This window comes from Magnolia sinica, chromosome 11 (assembly GCF_029962835.1).
Source record: "Magnolia sinica isolate HGM2019 chromosome 11, MsV1, whole genome shotgun sequence".
Lineage (NCBI taxonomy): Eukaryota > Viridiplantae > Streptophyta > Magnoliopsida > Magnoliales > Magnoliaceae > Magnolia > Magnolia sinica.
The window spans coordinates 6,723,193-6,740,528 of record NC_080583.1 but is presented as its reverse complement, the minus strand read 5'-3'; the positions used below and the strand labels follow the sequence as shown (position 1 = coordinate 6,740,528).

Below are 17,336 nucleotides of genomic sequence, written 5' to 3'. Positions count from 1 at the left end.
GGGGAGCTGGTACAGCCTGACATCACCGACGTGGCTACTGGTCTGTGGAAACGGATTCGCCACTGACCCTGCCACTGGCCAATCGCTAGTGATCAGTGCTCTGTGGGACCCACCATAATGTATGTGTTTCATCCATGCCGTCCACCCATTATTCCAGATCATTTTATGGTACAAGCCCAAAAATGAGGTTGATCCAAATCTCAAGTAGACCGCACTGTGTTGATTGAACGCCCACCATTAAAAACTTTTTGGGGCCACAAAAGTTTTGGATCAAGCTGCTATATATATATATATATATATATATATATATATATTCCCTTCATCCAAATATTTATGACCTAATCAATAGGTTAGATGTCAAATAACCATTACAGTGGGCCCTAGGAGTTTTTTAACGGTGGACATGCAATCACTACTGTTTTCCCATGGTGTAGTCCACATGAAATTTATATTTATATAATATTTTGTTTTAAGGCATAAATTTATCTTTCAAAATGAATGAACGGCATGGATAAAACACATAAATCATGGTGGAGTCCACATAGCACCGACCACAAGCCACCTGGCTGATGGCAGCGTCACTAGCCAAACCGCATCCCTGGTCTGTGGTCTGTGGGCCCACAATGATGTATGTACTTTATCCACGCCATCATTATATTTTTACAGATCATTTTATGTAATTATCCCAAAAACGAGGCTGGTTAAAATCTCAGGTGGACCACAGGAAGTTTTTAATGGTGGGCGTTCAATCACCACTGTTTTCCTGTGCTGTGGCCCACCTCAGATTTGAATAGAATTAATTTTCCTTCAATTACTATAAAATAATCTTTTAAAATGGATGGACGGAGTGGATAATACACTTGCATCATTATGGAGCCCAAAAAGCACCTCGATGGCCTGACCATGCGTAGGCCCACATAGGTACACGCCTAGTGCCTACCACAAACCAACCCGAACATAAGGGATAGCTTACATGAGATCCAATCCGTCCATCAGACGTGGTGCCTCATCTTCACAGTAGAAGCCAAAAATCAGGCTGTTAGAAAACTAATGTGGGCCACACCACAGGGAAGATTTTGGATGGGACGCCCCATAGTTTATCTATGCATCGAATCCGTTCATCCGACGCGAATCACCTGGATGAAACTAGTTCCGAAAATTGCTGTGCTGCGAAACTTAGGTGGGCCACACGAGGTTTTTAGTCGTGATTTTACACTGTTTCCCAGGTAAAGCTGGCCCATATGAATTTTGGATCGGTATGATGTTAGCGATCAAGGTCAAATAATAGGTGGATCACCTGATGGACGGTGTGGATCTCATGCACTAGAAGTTTTTCACGAAAGAAGTTGTAGGCACGCCCCTAGCTGTAGTCACGAGCGATTTCCTATTCTAAATGAATAGATGAGGGCATTCTTGTCATTTCATGAGCAGTTTAGTATCCGGTGCGTTTTTTGCCAGCATTCTCTCGTTGTTGGCAATTCATCCGCCTTACACAATTTCGACAATCCAAACCGTCCAAATCAAGGAACGGCCTTATTGATGAAATCGGATTGCGTACTGAGTAAACTCAATTGGGCCCACTATGAATGTATTTTGTTTATCCACACCGTCCATCCGTTTTTCCAGATCATTTTAGTGGTTGAGTCCGAAATTGAAGAATATCCAAAGCTCAAGTGGACCATACAACAGGAAATAGTGGGAATGATGATTTCCACCGTTGAAACCTTCCAATGGCCCTCAGTGATGTTTATTTGTCATCCAACCTGTTCATAAGATCACGAAGACATGGATGAAGGGAAAACAGAAATGTCAGCTTGATCCAGAACTTCTGTGGCCTCTAAGAATTTTTCAATGGTAAACATTCAATTCATACTTTTTCCTATGGTGTGGTCAGTATGCTTCATTTTTTATTTCATGCAATAAAATTATCTGTTAAAATGGATGGACGGAGTGGATAAAATACATAAACCACGGTGGGCCCCACAAGTTCTACTCGGTACGCAATCGGCAATCTGCTTCCGTCATTGATGGATCATGCCCCAAAAGACGTGCCAACTACGTAACCGTAGCCATCTAATATGTATGGTGGATTCTTCTGGCCATTCGAACTTTTAAATGGTTAGGATTGTTCCATCGGTGTCACTATGTGGGGGCCACAAGTTAGATGGTCTGGATTGTCAGAAATTCAAGCGCCGATTAGGTACTACCCGGGCCTGTTCTGAGCTCGGTACAGGCAGGGATTCGAGGGGCCGCCATAATTTATTGATTTCATCCACACTGTCCATTCATTTTTCCATATCATTATAGATTATGAGTCAAAAAATAAGGAAAATAAAAGGTTTAAGTGGACCACACAGTGGGAATTAAATTACTACCGTTGAAAATTTGTTGGGGGACCACTGAAGTTTTGGATCAAGATGATATTTGTTTTTTCACTTCATCCAGGTGTATATGACCATATACATATGTTGGATGGCAAGTAAATAACACGGTGGGCCCTAAGATGGTTTCAAGGAAGGAGGAAATTTGCGTCGAAAATGACAAAAGGAACCTCAATGGCCCGACATTGCGTAGGCGCATACAGGTGCACGGCTAGTGCCTACCACTAACCGACCCGCACGTAAGGGATAGCGTACATGAGATCCAATCCGTCCATCAGGTGCGTTGCCTCATCTTCACCATGAAAGCCAAAAATCAGGATGTTAAAATACTCATCTGGACCACACCACAGGGAAGATTTTGGATGGGACGGCCCATAGATTATCTATGCATCGAATCCGTTCATCCGGCGCGAATCACCCGGACGAAACTAGTTCCAAAAATTACTGTGCTGCGAAAATCAGGTGGGCCACAGCAGGTTTTGGTCATGATTTTACACTATTTCCAAGGCATACCCGGCCCATATGAATTTTGGATCGGTATGATGTTAGCGATCAAGTTCAAATAATAGGCGGCTCACCTGATGGACGGTGTGGCACTTGAAGTTTTTCACAAAAGAAGTTGTAGGTGCGCCCTCAGCTGTAGTCACGACTGTTTTCCTATTCTGAAGGAGTAGATGAGGGCATTCTTGTCATTTCATGAGCCGTTTAGTATCCGCTGCGTTTTTTGCCAGCATTCTCTCGTTGTTGGCAATTCATCCACCTTACACAATTTCGACGATCCAAACCGTCCAAATCAAGGAACGGCCTCGTCATTGATGGACCATGCCCCAAAAGAGGTACCAACTACTTAATCATAGCCATCTAATATTGATGGTGGATTCTTCTGGCCATTCAAACTTTTAGATGATTAAGATTGTTCCATCGGTGTCACTGTGTGGGGGCCACAGGTTAGATGGTCTGGATTGCCAAAAATTCATGCCACGTGTACATTACATGAATCACCACAACTTATTAAAAGTTGGGGAACTAACAAAATTCTACCATCTGACAAAGGAGTTTCGCCAATGCCACATGCGCGGTCCGTGCAGATCTACACGGTGTCACACGAGCCAATATGAAACACACGTGTAAGATCTGAACCTTCTATCAGGTGGGATGCACTGTTTAGATTTTATGGTATAAAAATTGGGCTCAAAGCGGAGGTGCGTGTATAAGATCCATGACAATTGCCATACCCATACAACCCCTGGGGCCCACCTGCGGGTGGCCGTCCAAAAATTCAGGCCGTTGAACTTATCTGGAGGCCTGTGCAAATAGGTAGACAGCCAGAAGAATGGTACTGGCCCTATTCAACATGGCCACGTGGTTCAGCTAACAGGAATCTAGTCGCACCGGCCTACAAGATGGACGGTCAGGATACGTGCTCTTAGCTAGCATGCGTACATCAAAGAAAGCCGTCCATCTCATGCCAAATTGGACCATTTTCTAAATCAAGGACAAGGCCCTTGATTTGGACGGTTTGGATTGTTGGAAGGGTAGCCTTGGTTTAGGCCCAATGGGGTTTAAGAGTCTGGGAAACAATGGTCTGGATTGTCCGATGGGGTTTAGGGCTTGTGAACTCATCAGTACTCGTTACGGCCCAGTCCATGCGTCCAAATTTAGGTTAAGCTCCAGCTACAGTTGGATGCGTAGGGCCCACCGTGATGGGTGCATTGCATGCAACCTGTCCATCGTGTGGGCCCTCTCAAGTTCTCATTGGCTCCCAGAAATGAGGCCCATCCAACAAGTTGGGGGCTCTGTCCTCCCAAGGGAACGCCGATTTCCTGCTCAAGCCTTTCTCAGGAAGTTCGGCTAGGTGGGGCCCACCGTGATGTGTTGTGAGAAATCCACCCCGTCCATCCGTTTTGCGAGCTCATTTTAAGACATCTGACCAAAAATGAGGCAGATTCGAAACTTAAGTAGGCCGCAAGATAGGAAGCAGTGGGGATTGAATGACCGCCGTTGAAACAATCATATGGCCACAGAAATAGTATTAGTCTTAAGTTATTTTTGTCTTCAGTTCATCTCACTGGGAATGACCTTATAAACGGTTTGGATGGAATATAAACATCACGGTGGAGCCCAGGAAGATTTCAACGGTAGGCATTTCTTCCCCCAGTTTTCCCTCTCGTATGGCCTCCTTGAGTCTTGGATCCACCTGAACTTTTGTTGGATCTCCTAAAATGAGCTCAAAAAACGGATGGACGGGGTAGATTTCTCACAAATATCACGGTGGGCCCCACCTTGCTTCTCAGCGAAAGCCATTGCAAGGAAATCCGGGTCCCTCACTAGGAGTCTCGTCTCCCACAGTGGAAAGCCCTATCCAAAATCTGGGGACCTTCTCTCGGATGTCTATTTGTAGCCCTCAAATTAAACGGCTAGGATCATCATATCGTAGAGATCTTTAGCCATGGCCCATCCATGGTGGGGCCCAACGAAAAAATGACCTGGATCACTGAATCACAGGCTACATTGCACAAACTACAAGCTTGAATATGTTGTACTTCTCAACTGAGCCGAGGATCATATTACTCATGTTGAGCAATGTCCTTGGGTTGGGGTCCATTAGCCAGTGGACCCCACTGCAGATGGACCATGATGCAAGTTATTCTCATCAGGACCCTCCAGATTCTCCAATTAGTGGCCTGCAAATAGACGGTTAATACAAGAGATGTCCACTTAATAGAAATGGTCCTCATTCAACTAGAGAAAGGTAAAACATTGATTGGCTAGGATCTGCTGATCTAGAAGAGTTTAGGGAATAATCCTTCCATTTTTTTAGGTCATCTCATCATCACCATCTAAGCCTTAGCTCCACTTTTGAGGCCATCAAATCAACGGTCTAAATCATCAGTTGGTAAAATGAACCATCTAGGGGAATGCTCATATGCAGTTCCTTATGATACACATGGCATACGCAATTAGGGATCAGACCGTTGAGCTAGTGGGCCACCCATCTGGAAATCCAAGTGATTGGACGACTCTGATCATCCAATTGTTTGGCTGAATGTGGAACACAGCTCCAATCATTCCATTTGCAGACAACTGATTGGATTGGATTGCTACCGTGGCCCATCCACTCAACGGTCCTGATCACTAGACATGGTTGCCACGTGTACCATGATGGAACTGAATAGAGCTCCTTGATTCAAAACATCTCTGATTAAATGAAAATTCTACAAATACCAGTCCTGTAAGTTGTGATTAGCAAAACAGAAAGCAATGAGTCAAAAGTGGCACATCAGTCATTTAGGGAAAGTATTAGGGGCATTTCAGTCATTATAACAGAAACTACCTACCTCGAACCGCCCGAGTCAGCTGCACTACAACGAGTGCATTGCAGTCCATGGTTGATCTGCATTAGCTACTGTGCTATCGCTACAATGGCTGTCAGCTGTGGTGGGGTAGCAAAAACTTCGGTCGTTCGGATAGAGAGCCGCCTGCTCGATGGGTCCGTAGGCGAGAGAGCTGGCCGAGTCGGCAGGGTGGAGCTGGAGCAGGTTATGGAAGAGAGAGGTGGTTGGGTCCCCCAGGGTGGGGTGAGAGATGGCTGATGTGTGGTCCACAATCAGGTGGTTGAGGTTGTGCTGTTCGGCTTGGAGGGAGAGCTTGAGCCGCTTAGCAGCAGCGCCGATGGGGAGGGCGCTGTTGGCAATGGCATCCACGTCATATCGGCTTATCTCGAAGTTGGTCACGGCGTTGATGCCCCTGAACTTGATGGCTGCAATGTCATAGGCCTCGGCGGCTTCTTCTTCAGTGCCTAAAGAGGGGTAGTCGGGTCAGGTGAATGCAAAATGAGAATTTCAGTCAGATGGGTCCCACTGGATGACCTGGCTTGGCAAATAAGGGGCGCAGCTTCAATCCACCGAGGTCGGTAGATCACTGATTGTGGGGCCCACCGTGATGTACGTGCCTTACATCCACGCAGTCCATTCGTTTTGACAGATCATTTTAGGGAACGGTCCAAAAAATGAAGCAGTTCCAAATCTTAGGTGGATCGAGCTGATATTTGTGCGGTCCCGTCATCTAGGTCTTTGTGATCTTATCAGGTTGGATGTCAAATAAACATTCCGCTGGCCCACAAGAATTTTTAATTGTGGGTATTCAATCATCACTGTTTCCTGTGGTGTGGTCCACCTAAGATTTGGATCTGCTTCTTTTTGGGGATCATGCCCTAAAATAAGCTATAAAAATGTCTTTTTTAAATCTCCGAGCTATCCCACCATCTGGGGCAGATGTTTCAAATCAATGGATTGGATGACATATGCAGAACATGCTGGGCTCTCTATGAGAATCAAGGGTGTGGGTCCCCTCTCAACTCTTCCTGCTCATGTGGCCCACCTGAGTCATGTTGTCCAGTCCTGGACTCAGATGAGTTAGTCTGGTCTATTGTCACTGCTGAGTGTGTATGTGGACTCAACGGAGTCCAAGATGACTCATATGAGTCATCAATCCATGCAATCTAGTAATGATCAGATGGTTGTGAATTGTGATATGTAGGCAACCATCACCTATTCAAGGTGTGGACCTATCTGGCAGGTGGTCAGGCCCCCAGTCGTCGTAACCATCTGATCATGATCGAAAGGTGGTCAATAGCATATCTCATACACTGATTGTGTTTCACTATTTCTCTATTTTAACTCTTATACTGAGATGTAGATGTGGAAGTGATTATACTGAATGTTCCAAGATAGAGATCTTTGTTCCCAGCGACTCGGCCGATCCTTGCTTGCCACCGCCCTTGTTGGTGATGCCTGACATTGCACCACAACATACAATCTGTAAGCTTCTGTGAATAATCCATGGATCAGACAGTTAAGAAACATTGATGGATGAGAGGATCACGCGGACTCGATCCATGGAGTGCCGTAACAGCTGTTATGGGGCCGTAAAGGCTGTTATGTAAAGGTAACGGTTGTAATGGTCCATTACAGGCCGATACAGGTTTTTCAATTTAAAAAAAAAAAAAAAACCATAACAGCCATTACAGCCCCGTATCGTGGTGGCCGTTACAGCTACTGCTACCGTTACAGAATATGTTGTCTGATCTAAAAGGAGTGTTTGTGGCCAACACTCGACACATTGCAATCCATCTAGTGGGCCATGGTTGTAGATGGTTCATGGTTGAAGATTTCACAGAAGGGGCAATCTTAGCCATCTGTTTTCTCTTTTGATTATTGACCCTTAACCATGTACATTCCTATAGTCAATTCGAATGGCTAGAATATTCTGTTTAGTGTGATTTTCAACAGTGGGATGTCCATGGATAGGACCCACTTGCCCCATCTGCTGCCTGTCATGTATCGGGCTACCACCACCTCAAAGCAACATGCCAGTTTACACGGATTTTACCTTGTCACCCCTCTGTAAATGGAAGCTCCCCTTGAAAAGCCACTGCTTTTCCTGAAACGTGATGCCAATGTAAGAGTGAATGGATGGAGATAATCCAAAACATGGATATGAAAAACCAACATGGAATCCAACGAAAAAAGGAAAACCTTGGATTCCACAGTAGTTTTGTTATTTTGTTCAGACAACAATTTCCCATTTAAAAATAATTTTAAGGTCGATGGTCAGAGAGCGAGAGCTGTCTTTGTTAACCATGGTGTGCCATTACAGGGCCATAAAGACCGTTATATAAAGGTAACAGCGGCAACTGTTACACATTACACAGTAGTAATAGCCGTTATGAGAAAAATGAACCGTAACGGCCATTACAGCCCCTGTATTGGCCTGTTACAACAGGAAAAGAATCACTGATTGGAGATATTTTCCAAGTGAAACATGCATGGTGGTGACTTCCAGATGAATGGTATGGACCATCAGATGGAGGGACAGAAGGGGAGAGGCAATTGAGCGGAGCCTTGCTAGCAAACCTCCGAGTGCATGTTGAGCAAGCTTAAGGCAGGTTACCTTCTTAAAGATGCTATGAACTCCTGCTTGGTCATGTTCTTCATCTCATGAATTTCTCTACTGTAATTTGAAACCTATGGAAAAAAAAAAGGGACATTTGCAGTTAACGCCGTGAAATGGCCATGAGGAGAAATAATGCGAATGGGAATTATACCAAAAAATCTATTGTAGCATTCATGGAATGTAGACCATCAAAAAGAAAATTTCCAACAGGTCTCTATAGAATTCATGAATAGATGATCAGGATCATCTTTTTAGCATGAATATTGGATCATGACCCATCTAGAAATCACCACAAACATGGACAATTTCAATCGCCAATTGGGGAGCTTGAGTTTTGATTGAAGTTGCCCCATATGGCCCAGATGCAGAGATGATTGGATGACAAGAACTGCCCAACCGTCCACTGGCTACTGTGGATAGAGCATTATCCAAAACTCACAGACTATATACGAAATGCACTAAGTGTATAAGATTACTGGAAAGTTGGTAGTGGCTGTCGATCCCCAGTACTTGAGGGCAGCAAGGTCGTAAGCCCTTGCAGCTTTGTCTTCCTTATCATACCCACCTGAAAGAATCAATGGCAGCATAACTTCTTTCCTTAGAATTTCAATCTGGCCTTCTAATAGAGATTCAAACGTAGGAATCTGATACACTTGCTCAAATGAATGTGCATTGTGCATTGAAACGGGGACACGTGTGAGATGGGAGTCGTTCGATGGTGATCCTCAAGACAGGTGGCAAACGGCTGGGTTCTGGGCCAGGTTCGGGTCTGCCTGAGCCAACCCAATTAGTAAATCAAGCCAGAATAAAGAGCCTGGCCTATTCCCATTAGTGATCAACCCTTTGATTTTGGGCCCAAACCCATCCATTAACATCATAAACTGGCCTTTCTCGGGCTTCAGGAGTCCTGGACCCAGTCTGTTGACCAACCTTCGCCACCTCTAATCCCCGTTTGGGTAGGAATCATGCCAATATAATCATCAGGTGGGCTGACTTGATTGGCCTGATTCCAAGACCTGCCATCTAGACAGTGGGGATCACCTGATCATCAGATCAGATCTCATACGTGTAGTCCTCGTTCCCAGTTCCAAGGCAGGTGAACCAAGTAACAGTTACTCACCTAAATAGACTGGATATCGTCCGTTTTGGCAGCCATCCCGATCACATGTTCAATCAAGAGGAGATCTTACATTAGCCAAAACATCAGCTATAAGCATAGACTATTTTGAAAAACTGTATAAGCGTGCGAGTGCAGGCCCACCACCGTGATATGGGAGCTAATGTCAATGAATGGAAAAGATTTTATCCAGTGGGCCACCTTGAATGGCCCATAGGGAATAAATACCTATCTGGGCAAATCCTGTCCAATAACAGACCTTTTTTTCAGTGGAACGTCCCACCCATTTGCAGGCCAAGGTGTGGCCAACTGGATGAACTGTTACAGAAACCATGGGGTGGGCCGGGATGCTACTAATTGCCAGGCTGGCAAGGCTCCTATAGTTATAAAAAAGATGACCAACAGACCATGCTCAAGTACGCCTGTGGCCACCTGATGAATGGGCGAGCCTGATTTTATGCCCAAAGTATGTTCATGGTGGCCCCACCAGATTAATGACCTGGATCTGACATGTCTGCCCAATTAGAATGTGCAGTGGGGCCCATCAACTTCTCACTGGAATAAGCTGACATTTCTCCAAAGAGGAATAACATATGTTAACCAAAGGATATGGAACACCCTAGTTTGTACTTCTGTGGCCATTGTAATCCATACCATTCATCTGATGGGCACCACCATGGAGGAACATGGCCTGAAAATCTCCAAGATCATAATATCCTAGACATCCAACATTTGGATGGCCCTTGTTCTGGGCTGTTGTCACAGTTTTCATTAACCATCTACTTGCAGCCCATCCATCTATAAGAATGTTGGAACAGGATCCATCCACAATGTCCCACTAGATCAATGGTCTAGATAACAGCACCAGAGGCCTCGCTTCTACAAACTAGCATATAAGACTAAAAGCATAATCTGCATATAAGACTCCCCAACAAAACTCATATCATATGCAAATCTTACGTGAATAGGGGTGGGAATCTGACTAAAATGACCATTCCAACAAAGGCTGTCAGTGACCTAGACCAGCAGGTTTTCAATGGACCCGACCCGATTTTAAAGGGCCAGGGACCTGTTAAGAAATTGAGTTGGGTTCAGCCTCACCGTTTTCTACCCTTTAAAATAACGTCTTGTCATTCCGGGTTGGGTCCCCCAACTTAGACCCATTTTAAATTCGGTCTAGTTGGGTCAAGGTTGGGTCAACCTAATTTTAATATTAACATCATATTACTTATTATTATAGCAATAGAAAAGGTTTCCTAAGCTACAAACACGTAAGATAACTCACTTACACACCATGCATGTATCAAAGTGGCACATGTGCGTGCAATCTAATCCACCCAAGGATCGACCTGAACCAAACTAGAAACCTGGGTCCAAAGACTGATGGCCTCAAAAATGAGTGGACCCGGACACAAACCTGGCAAGGCCCGAACTCGACTCCAATTTACATCAGGGATCCATCATTCCTTGGTTTGCCCAATAGCTCATTTCCAAAATGGGCTGTGCCAGGTTCTCCAACCCTAAAATATTGATTGGGACCCAGCCGAATCTAGCTTGCTAGTCAAGTGGGTTCTCAACGGGTCAGGTTCTATAGCACATGTACCTAGCTAATTAGGACCAGATCCCAGTCTTGTTTTCGAAAACCCAGACCTAGTCCTGAATCCAGTCGAGTTCATACCCATTGGGTCTCTGGATCTATATTTAGAACTAGGTTCGAGTCAAATACGAGGATGCAGGTGCTCGCCACCCATCCAACCACATAATAAGTGTGTGCCACTTTGACATATGCATGGCCTTACATGTATGTGGCTTAGGAGATATCATTGCTATAATAGTTTATACTGGACCCCAAATTGACCCACCCAATTTTAACCAGGTCCAAGTTGATGGACCCACCTTAACCCAGCTAGACCTGAATTTTAATCAGGCCCAAAAAGAGTGAGAACTGAACCTGACACACTTTCTTACAGTCCAAAAGAAACCCGGACCCGTTACAACCTTACCTGTGGGTCCCATGCCAATAGACAGCCCTACTCTAATATTGGGCCTTTATTTATCTCAAGCTCAGGCCAGCTTTTTTAGCCACAGTATCATACCTTAGGCTAGACAGGCCAAGGCCACTGAACAATCCCCACTTTCATCCCTACTTACCATGAATTATCTATTGGTGGGTCCCATCATTTTACAGGTGGGCCCATCAATTGATCAGACAGTGGAAGTCAGACTATATGGTGTAAGGACTCTATGGCACCCACCATGGTATGTGTTTTATCTATGCCGTCCATCCATTTTACCAGCTCATTTTAGGGCATGAATTCAAAATTAAAGGATACCTAAAGCTCTAGAGGGGATTGAAAATCTATCGCTGAAAACTTCCTGGGGGCCATGGAATTATTGGATTAAGATGATATTTGTGTTTTCCCTTCATCCAGGTCCGTGCGACCTTATCAACGGGTTGGATGGTATTCAAATACCATCACCTGTGGGCCCTAGGAAGGTTTCAACGGTGGATATCATTATCTCCACTGTTTCCAATTTTGGCAACATGCCTAAAAACCACATAAATCGCGGTGGGCCCCACAGAGTCATTACACTGTTGGTTTCACCACGCAATCGCGTCCGTACAAGTCCGGGCCCACTGCATGCCATTTATAGCTAGTTTTGAACGCAACTTAAATGGCGGCACCTCCCCAAATTTTTTTTTTAAAAAAAAAAGTACATTTGTGCGAGAAAAAATGCCATCAATCATCTAAAGGGAGCAAAACGCACATTCAACTTTTTTCAGAGAGCATTTTAAAGGCAGAGACAGACTGAATGGTTGCTTATCCATTCAAGCCACGCAACGTACGAGACTGAATCGCCTCCCGCACGTGCCGACGTGGCACACGTGTGCATGAACCCAAGCCCCTCATAAGATGGGTCCCACCTATTCCCAATTGTCAATATTCATCATACACGTGTGCGCGCCACGTCATATAATTTTTTTTCACTTTCATGCACGGCACTTATACCGTGGGATCCCGTGATGAGCGGCTTGGATCTCACACAGGTGCTCCACGTAGCCACATGTGGGAGGAGATGTGCACTCATTAGCATTCCTCGGAAAGGATCGGAGACGTACCTTGTCTTCCTTTCCTTGACTGCCCTTCTCTCCTGCAGCTGTTATCCCACAGATGCGCTTCGTATCGTCCAGTCCATCTGTGTCTGCGTCAGTCAATCACATGGATATTTCAAAATATTACTCAAATGACTGAAGAATCGACCGATACGGACTGCTACGTGTCGGCCATCGGATAACCGGACAGGGATCGTGTAGCATATGCATAGTTACTCGAGTGGATATACATTTTCAATTTTTCAGCAAGTGGGCCCCACAAAATTCAATGATCCAGCCTTATCCCTTTCAAGGAGAGTGTAGCCCATCATTTGAAAGATCCGGACCATTGGTCTCTTGGATCTCAATTGGATGGTCCATTCCCCAAAAATCATCTCGTTTGGAAGATCCTAACTTCCAAAATTTCGCCTGAAAATCTAGACGGCAGATAACAGAAATGCAGACATTTTCAACATTCAAAAGCATATATTAGCGGCCAGGATCTTCTTGCATAAGACCCAACGGTCTGGATCATTGAACCATGACCCGCACGAAACACGAGAAATGCGAAGGCACGTGCACCAATGTGCTGGTGGGCTCTATCATGTAAAGTCGCCCGGAAATCAGGCGCGTCCGTGGGTGGGAATCCATGTACTGTAAGATGAACGGTTTGAACTTTGTACATTTTCCAGGTGCGGTATTACATTGTTCCTCTTGGTGCGGCATGTAAAAAGAGTTTTATCAGGCTGAGATTTTGTATGTACGTTTAAAATACATTTTCTAACCTGATGGACGGTACAGATTTATATATAAAGATATGGTGGGCCCCAAAGTACTTGGGTGTTTTTTAAATGTATTGGCACACACCTGTGAAGATTGAACGCCCACCGTTTAAATGTATTGGGGGCAGAAGTTTTGGACGAGGATGATATTTGTTTTTGTTTTTTCCTTTCATCCAGGTGGGATCCATCTCATGAACGTGTTGGATGGAAATTTAAACATCATGGTGGGTCTCGGTATGGTTTCAACGGTGGCATTTCATTCCATACAGTTTCCTGCGGTGTGTCTCACTTAAGTTGTGGATATTCCTCAAACTCATCTAAAATCCTAAAATGATCTGTTGAAACCGATGAACGGAGTGGATCAAACGTAAACATCAAGATGGGCCCCACGAAGACTATGGTTACATGGGATTCCTATAATACCAGTCAAGTCGCCAGTCCGCAAAACAAGGGTGCTAGACGATTTCGGTCCGTGGGTCATCAAAGGAACTGAAAAAGGCCCCAGAGAGATGCTTAATTACCTTGTTACCCCTCTGTAAACTGAAGTTCTCTGACCAGAGGCATCAGCCACCTTAGCCACTGCAGCATCAGCTGCAGCTGCAATAACCACACCACCGCCAGCTTTCTCCAGCCTCTGTGGCCCCACCAACGAAAACCCACGTGTATTCTCTGAAAATGCCAGCTCACTCCCGGACTCCGGCGAGTAGTCAGAAAAGTTGCCGGTCGGGAGCATGTTCCCTGTCACCGACGCAGAGTCGTCAGCCTCTGAGCCTGAATTCGCCGAGAATGCATGGAATCCGACCGGTGCCGCTGCAGCAATCGTCTTCAGATCTTGTTCGTAGACAGAGCTGAGGGACGACTCTTCGGCGGCATCAACTCGGCCGTCGGAATAGTGGGCCATTGGAGCGAAATGGGTGGCCAGAAAATCTTCCATCTTGGGTACTGAGTGTTGGGTTTCTCTGAATTCTGTTGTGTAGGGGATCGGAGGTTTGAAATTCGGCCATTCTGCAATGGAAGTAACGGAGCTGAGATAATCCAAAAGACGCGTGTTTGAAGTGGATAGTGTTTTGCTATTAATAATAGACTAGAAAACAAGCATGGGAAATCACTCGGTGATACCTGACTCAGTGAGTTATCTGAGTCGACTGGAAAACATGTATCCATTGGGACCCACATGTTGAGATGGCCCAGCAATCGAAACCGACAGACGAGGTTTGGCTGGTGAACCCAACACCAGCCAGCTATCTGGTCTCAAATCTCTGTGGGCCCCACCATGATGTAAATGTCTCATCCACGCCGTCCATCCATTTTGCGTGCTCATTTTATGGCACGAGACAAAAAATAGGCAAACCCAAATCTCAGGTGGACCACACCACAGGAAAACAGTGTTGATTGAACGTCCATCGTTAAAAACTTCCTAGGACCTACTGTAAGGTCACGCAGACCTGGATGAAGGGAAAACACAGATAGCAGCTTGATTCAAAACTTATGTGGACCCCAAAAAGTTTTCAATGATGAGCGTTCAATCCCCACCGTTTCCTGTGGCGTGGTCCACCTAAGATTTGGATCTGACTCATCTTGGGCTCATGCCCTAAAATAAGCTGAAACAATAGATGGACGGCGTGGATAAAACACATGCATCATTGTGGGCCCACAGAGCTTTGACTGGTGCTGTGGTCACTAGCCTTCTAACCGACCATCTTCTGGATTATACTCTATATTCATTAAGAAAATCAAGCTGAATGGATGATGCCGACCGTCAATAACGGTGGATGACTTTAGAAGACTAAAAAAGAACAAGATTTTCAATGGCCGACATTCAACTTTAGAAATCAAAGGCCGTTATCATCAGCAACTGGTGATTATGGGAACGTATCTTATCTGCGGCGGAACCAAAAAGATGGACGGTTGGAATCATCGGACCATCTCAACATGTGCATGTCCATCCTGAGTCGTCCACTTCACAAAAGAGAGCTCGTTTCCAGCCAATGCTGCAAAGGCTCGACCAAAATGGCCCACCAGATGATAATCTAGACCGTTTATCTAGAATATCCAAATGTAGATGGACCAGACGGGAAAAACTTCGCTTGTTTCCAGCTCAGCTATATATCGACCTTGAAGATCCCTGACTGGCCAGATTTCTGCCACGTGTCTCGTGCATGGTGGGATCTTCTCCATGTTCACCAACTGCCAAGAATACGTTTTGCCTCTGTAGCGACTGAGGATCCATCGTGCGTCTCCAGTCACTGGGGCCCACATCATGAGATGGTGGGATGATTTGAACCGTCCATATTCTCGCTGCCACCACAAATTATCTATCTTACTATTATAGATCATCAGCTATAATCCTCACCATTCACGTTTGGAGTTGAATGTGGGCCGTTGAAATTTTTATTTTCATTATTCTAAATTTATCTACAGATATGGATGCAGCGTAAGTTTCTTTCGTTGACCCGTATGGCATTGAGTCTACAACATGGACGGCTCTGGGCCAGAGTGGCCGCAGACACGCGCTCGAGCCTGAGTCACGAGAGAGGAAAAACGAACTCTCCCCCTCAATCGTCACATTCCGTGGGGTTTATCAAAAGGGGAAATGATCCAATCCAACCATTTTTTTTTTCCCGCCAACACTCCACATGTGAAGATTATCCTGTCCGTACAAAATGTGGCCCATAGATGTACGGTAATCTGGAACGAAAATCAGACCGATCCGTTTATTAGGTGGGCCAAGCAAGTACGGTACGTTATACCATCAGCCGTATGAGTGAATCGGCCCGATTTTCATATCGGATTATCATCTTAATATTCTACGGACAGGATATTCTGATTATTCAAACGGCGGCAGGAAAAAATGATATCTGCCGTTGGATCCGATTATTTCTCTTATTACATAAGAAGAAGAAGAAGAAGCTACTTCATGAGTCGTCGTGCTAAAACGCGATCCGAGTTGACTCAGTAAGCTCGGGAGCCAAGCCACCGAGTTCTAAAACTATATAATTCCTTCTATTTACCATTTCCATGGAGGGCCTCAAAGAAGCAGTTCTGAGAAGAAGAAGACGAATCGAGAAAAGAGCTTCCGTACGCTTGCAGCTTCTCGGACTGGCAAGGCCGCACCATTTCCAACGGCGAGACTGAGAACGAAAGCCAGCCGCTGGTATTTCCAGGCGCCATTTCTCCTCTTACCGTCAGATGCTCTTCCCAGCTATCGTCAGACGATCCAGAAACCCCCAAAAGAACGGCTGCAGAAACGCCTCAGATACGCAGTATCCAACGCTCCTCATTTTCAGCGTCCTCGCATCGGCGTAATCCGATCGTCGATTCCTACAGATCTCGAAGCGTTTTACTGAAATCGCTTCAGACTGCTCCGTTTCCACTCAAATCAGCTGAAGAAAAGCTCGGATCAGATCTCGAAAGCAGGAGAAGGAACGGATCTGAAACTCTCCAGCTGCAGAAGCTCAAAAACGGCGTGGAAAACCAGACGAGAGTATCAGTTTCTTCCGAGAATCGCTCGGAAACCTCATGGACGGGCGATTTCTGCTGCAGAATCGGGAGAAAAGATATGATTTGGGGTCGTTTTGCAGAGAGCTTGCGGAAGAAAAGACGGGAGAGAAGGTTGGAGAGATACAGGTGTAGGGTTTTAAGAGGAGGGTTTTGCGGTTTTATTGCAGATAGAGAGAGGTCTTTCAAATCATTCCTTTTTTCTCTCTTTTTCTTCTCTGTAGTTGAGAAAATCTGTCTGCGCTCGAGCAATGCTGCGGAAATTCGGGCGGCGAGTGGAAAGAGGATTATGGTAGAGCGGGAAGGACTGAAATACGGTAGAGCTGTCTCTTCACATGACACGTGGCAATGAATGTATTCACCTGGTCCACCCGGCAGAAGAATAGACGGCTTGTGTTTTGAGAAGATGACCCATGAGATAATCCTAACCGTTGCATTTTATACAGATTTTACACTGCATGTTTGACAGTTGGCTGTTTTTGTTCCCCACCGTTAATCTAATTGTAGTA

At 45.3% G+C, this 17,336-nt stretch overlaps 1 protein-coding gene across 2 annotated transcripts; it reads right to left on the bottom strand.

The window, feature by feature from the left end:
- Nucleotides 1-5,563: 5,563 nt before the first annotated feature.
- LOC131218690 (AP2-like ethylene-responsive transcription factor AIL6) lies at nt 5,564-17,067 on the bottom strand. Of its 2 annotated transcripts, XM_058213385.1 has the most exons (9): nt 16,341-17,067; nt 13,851-14,334; nt 12,575-12,657; nt 9,457-9,465; nt 8,813-8,901; nt 8,334-8,407; nt 7,773-7,823; nt 7,098-7,174; nt 5,564-6,180 (listed from the first exon to the last, which is right to left on the bottom strand). In XM_058213385.1, the coding sequence occupies exons 1-9, from the start codon at nt 16,498-16,500 to the stop codon at nt 5,744-5,746; spliced, it is 1,464 nt and encodes a 487-aa protein (XP_058069368.1). In that variant the 5' UTR covers nt 16,501-17,067; the 3' UTR covers nt 5,564-5,743. The 2 variants fall into 2 exon arrangements, with proteins under 2 accessions (XP_058069368.1, XP_058069370.1); XM_058213387.1 differs by lacking the exon at nt 9,457-9,465.
- Between the last annotated feature and the right edge of the window lie 269 nt (nt 17,068-17,336).

Coding starts and splice junctions, on each gene's coding strand:
- LOC131218690 (XM_058213385.1), bottom strand. CDS start 16,500: ATGGCGCCTGGAAATACCAGCGGCTGGCTTTCGTTCTCAGTCTCGCCG. Junction 14,335..16,340: donor TGAGGCCCTCCATGGAAATG/GTAAATAGAAGG, acceptor CTTCCATTGCAG/AATGGCCGAATTTCAAACCT. Junction 7,824..8,333: donor TTCATAGCATCTTTAAGAAG/GTAACCTGCCTT, acceptor ATCACGTTTCAG/GAAAAGCAGTGGCTTTTCAA.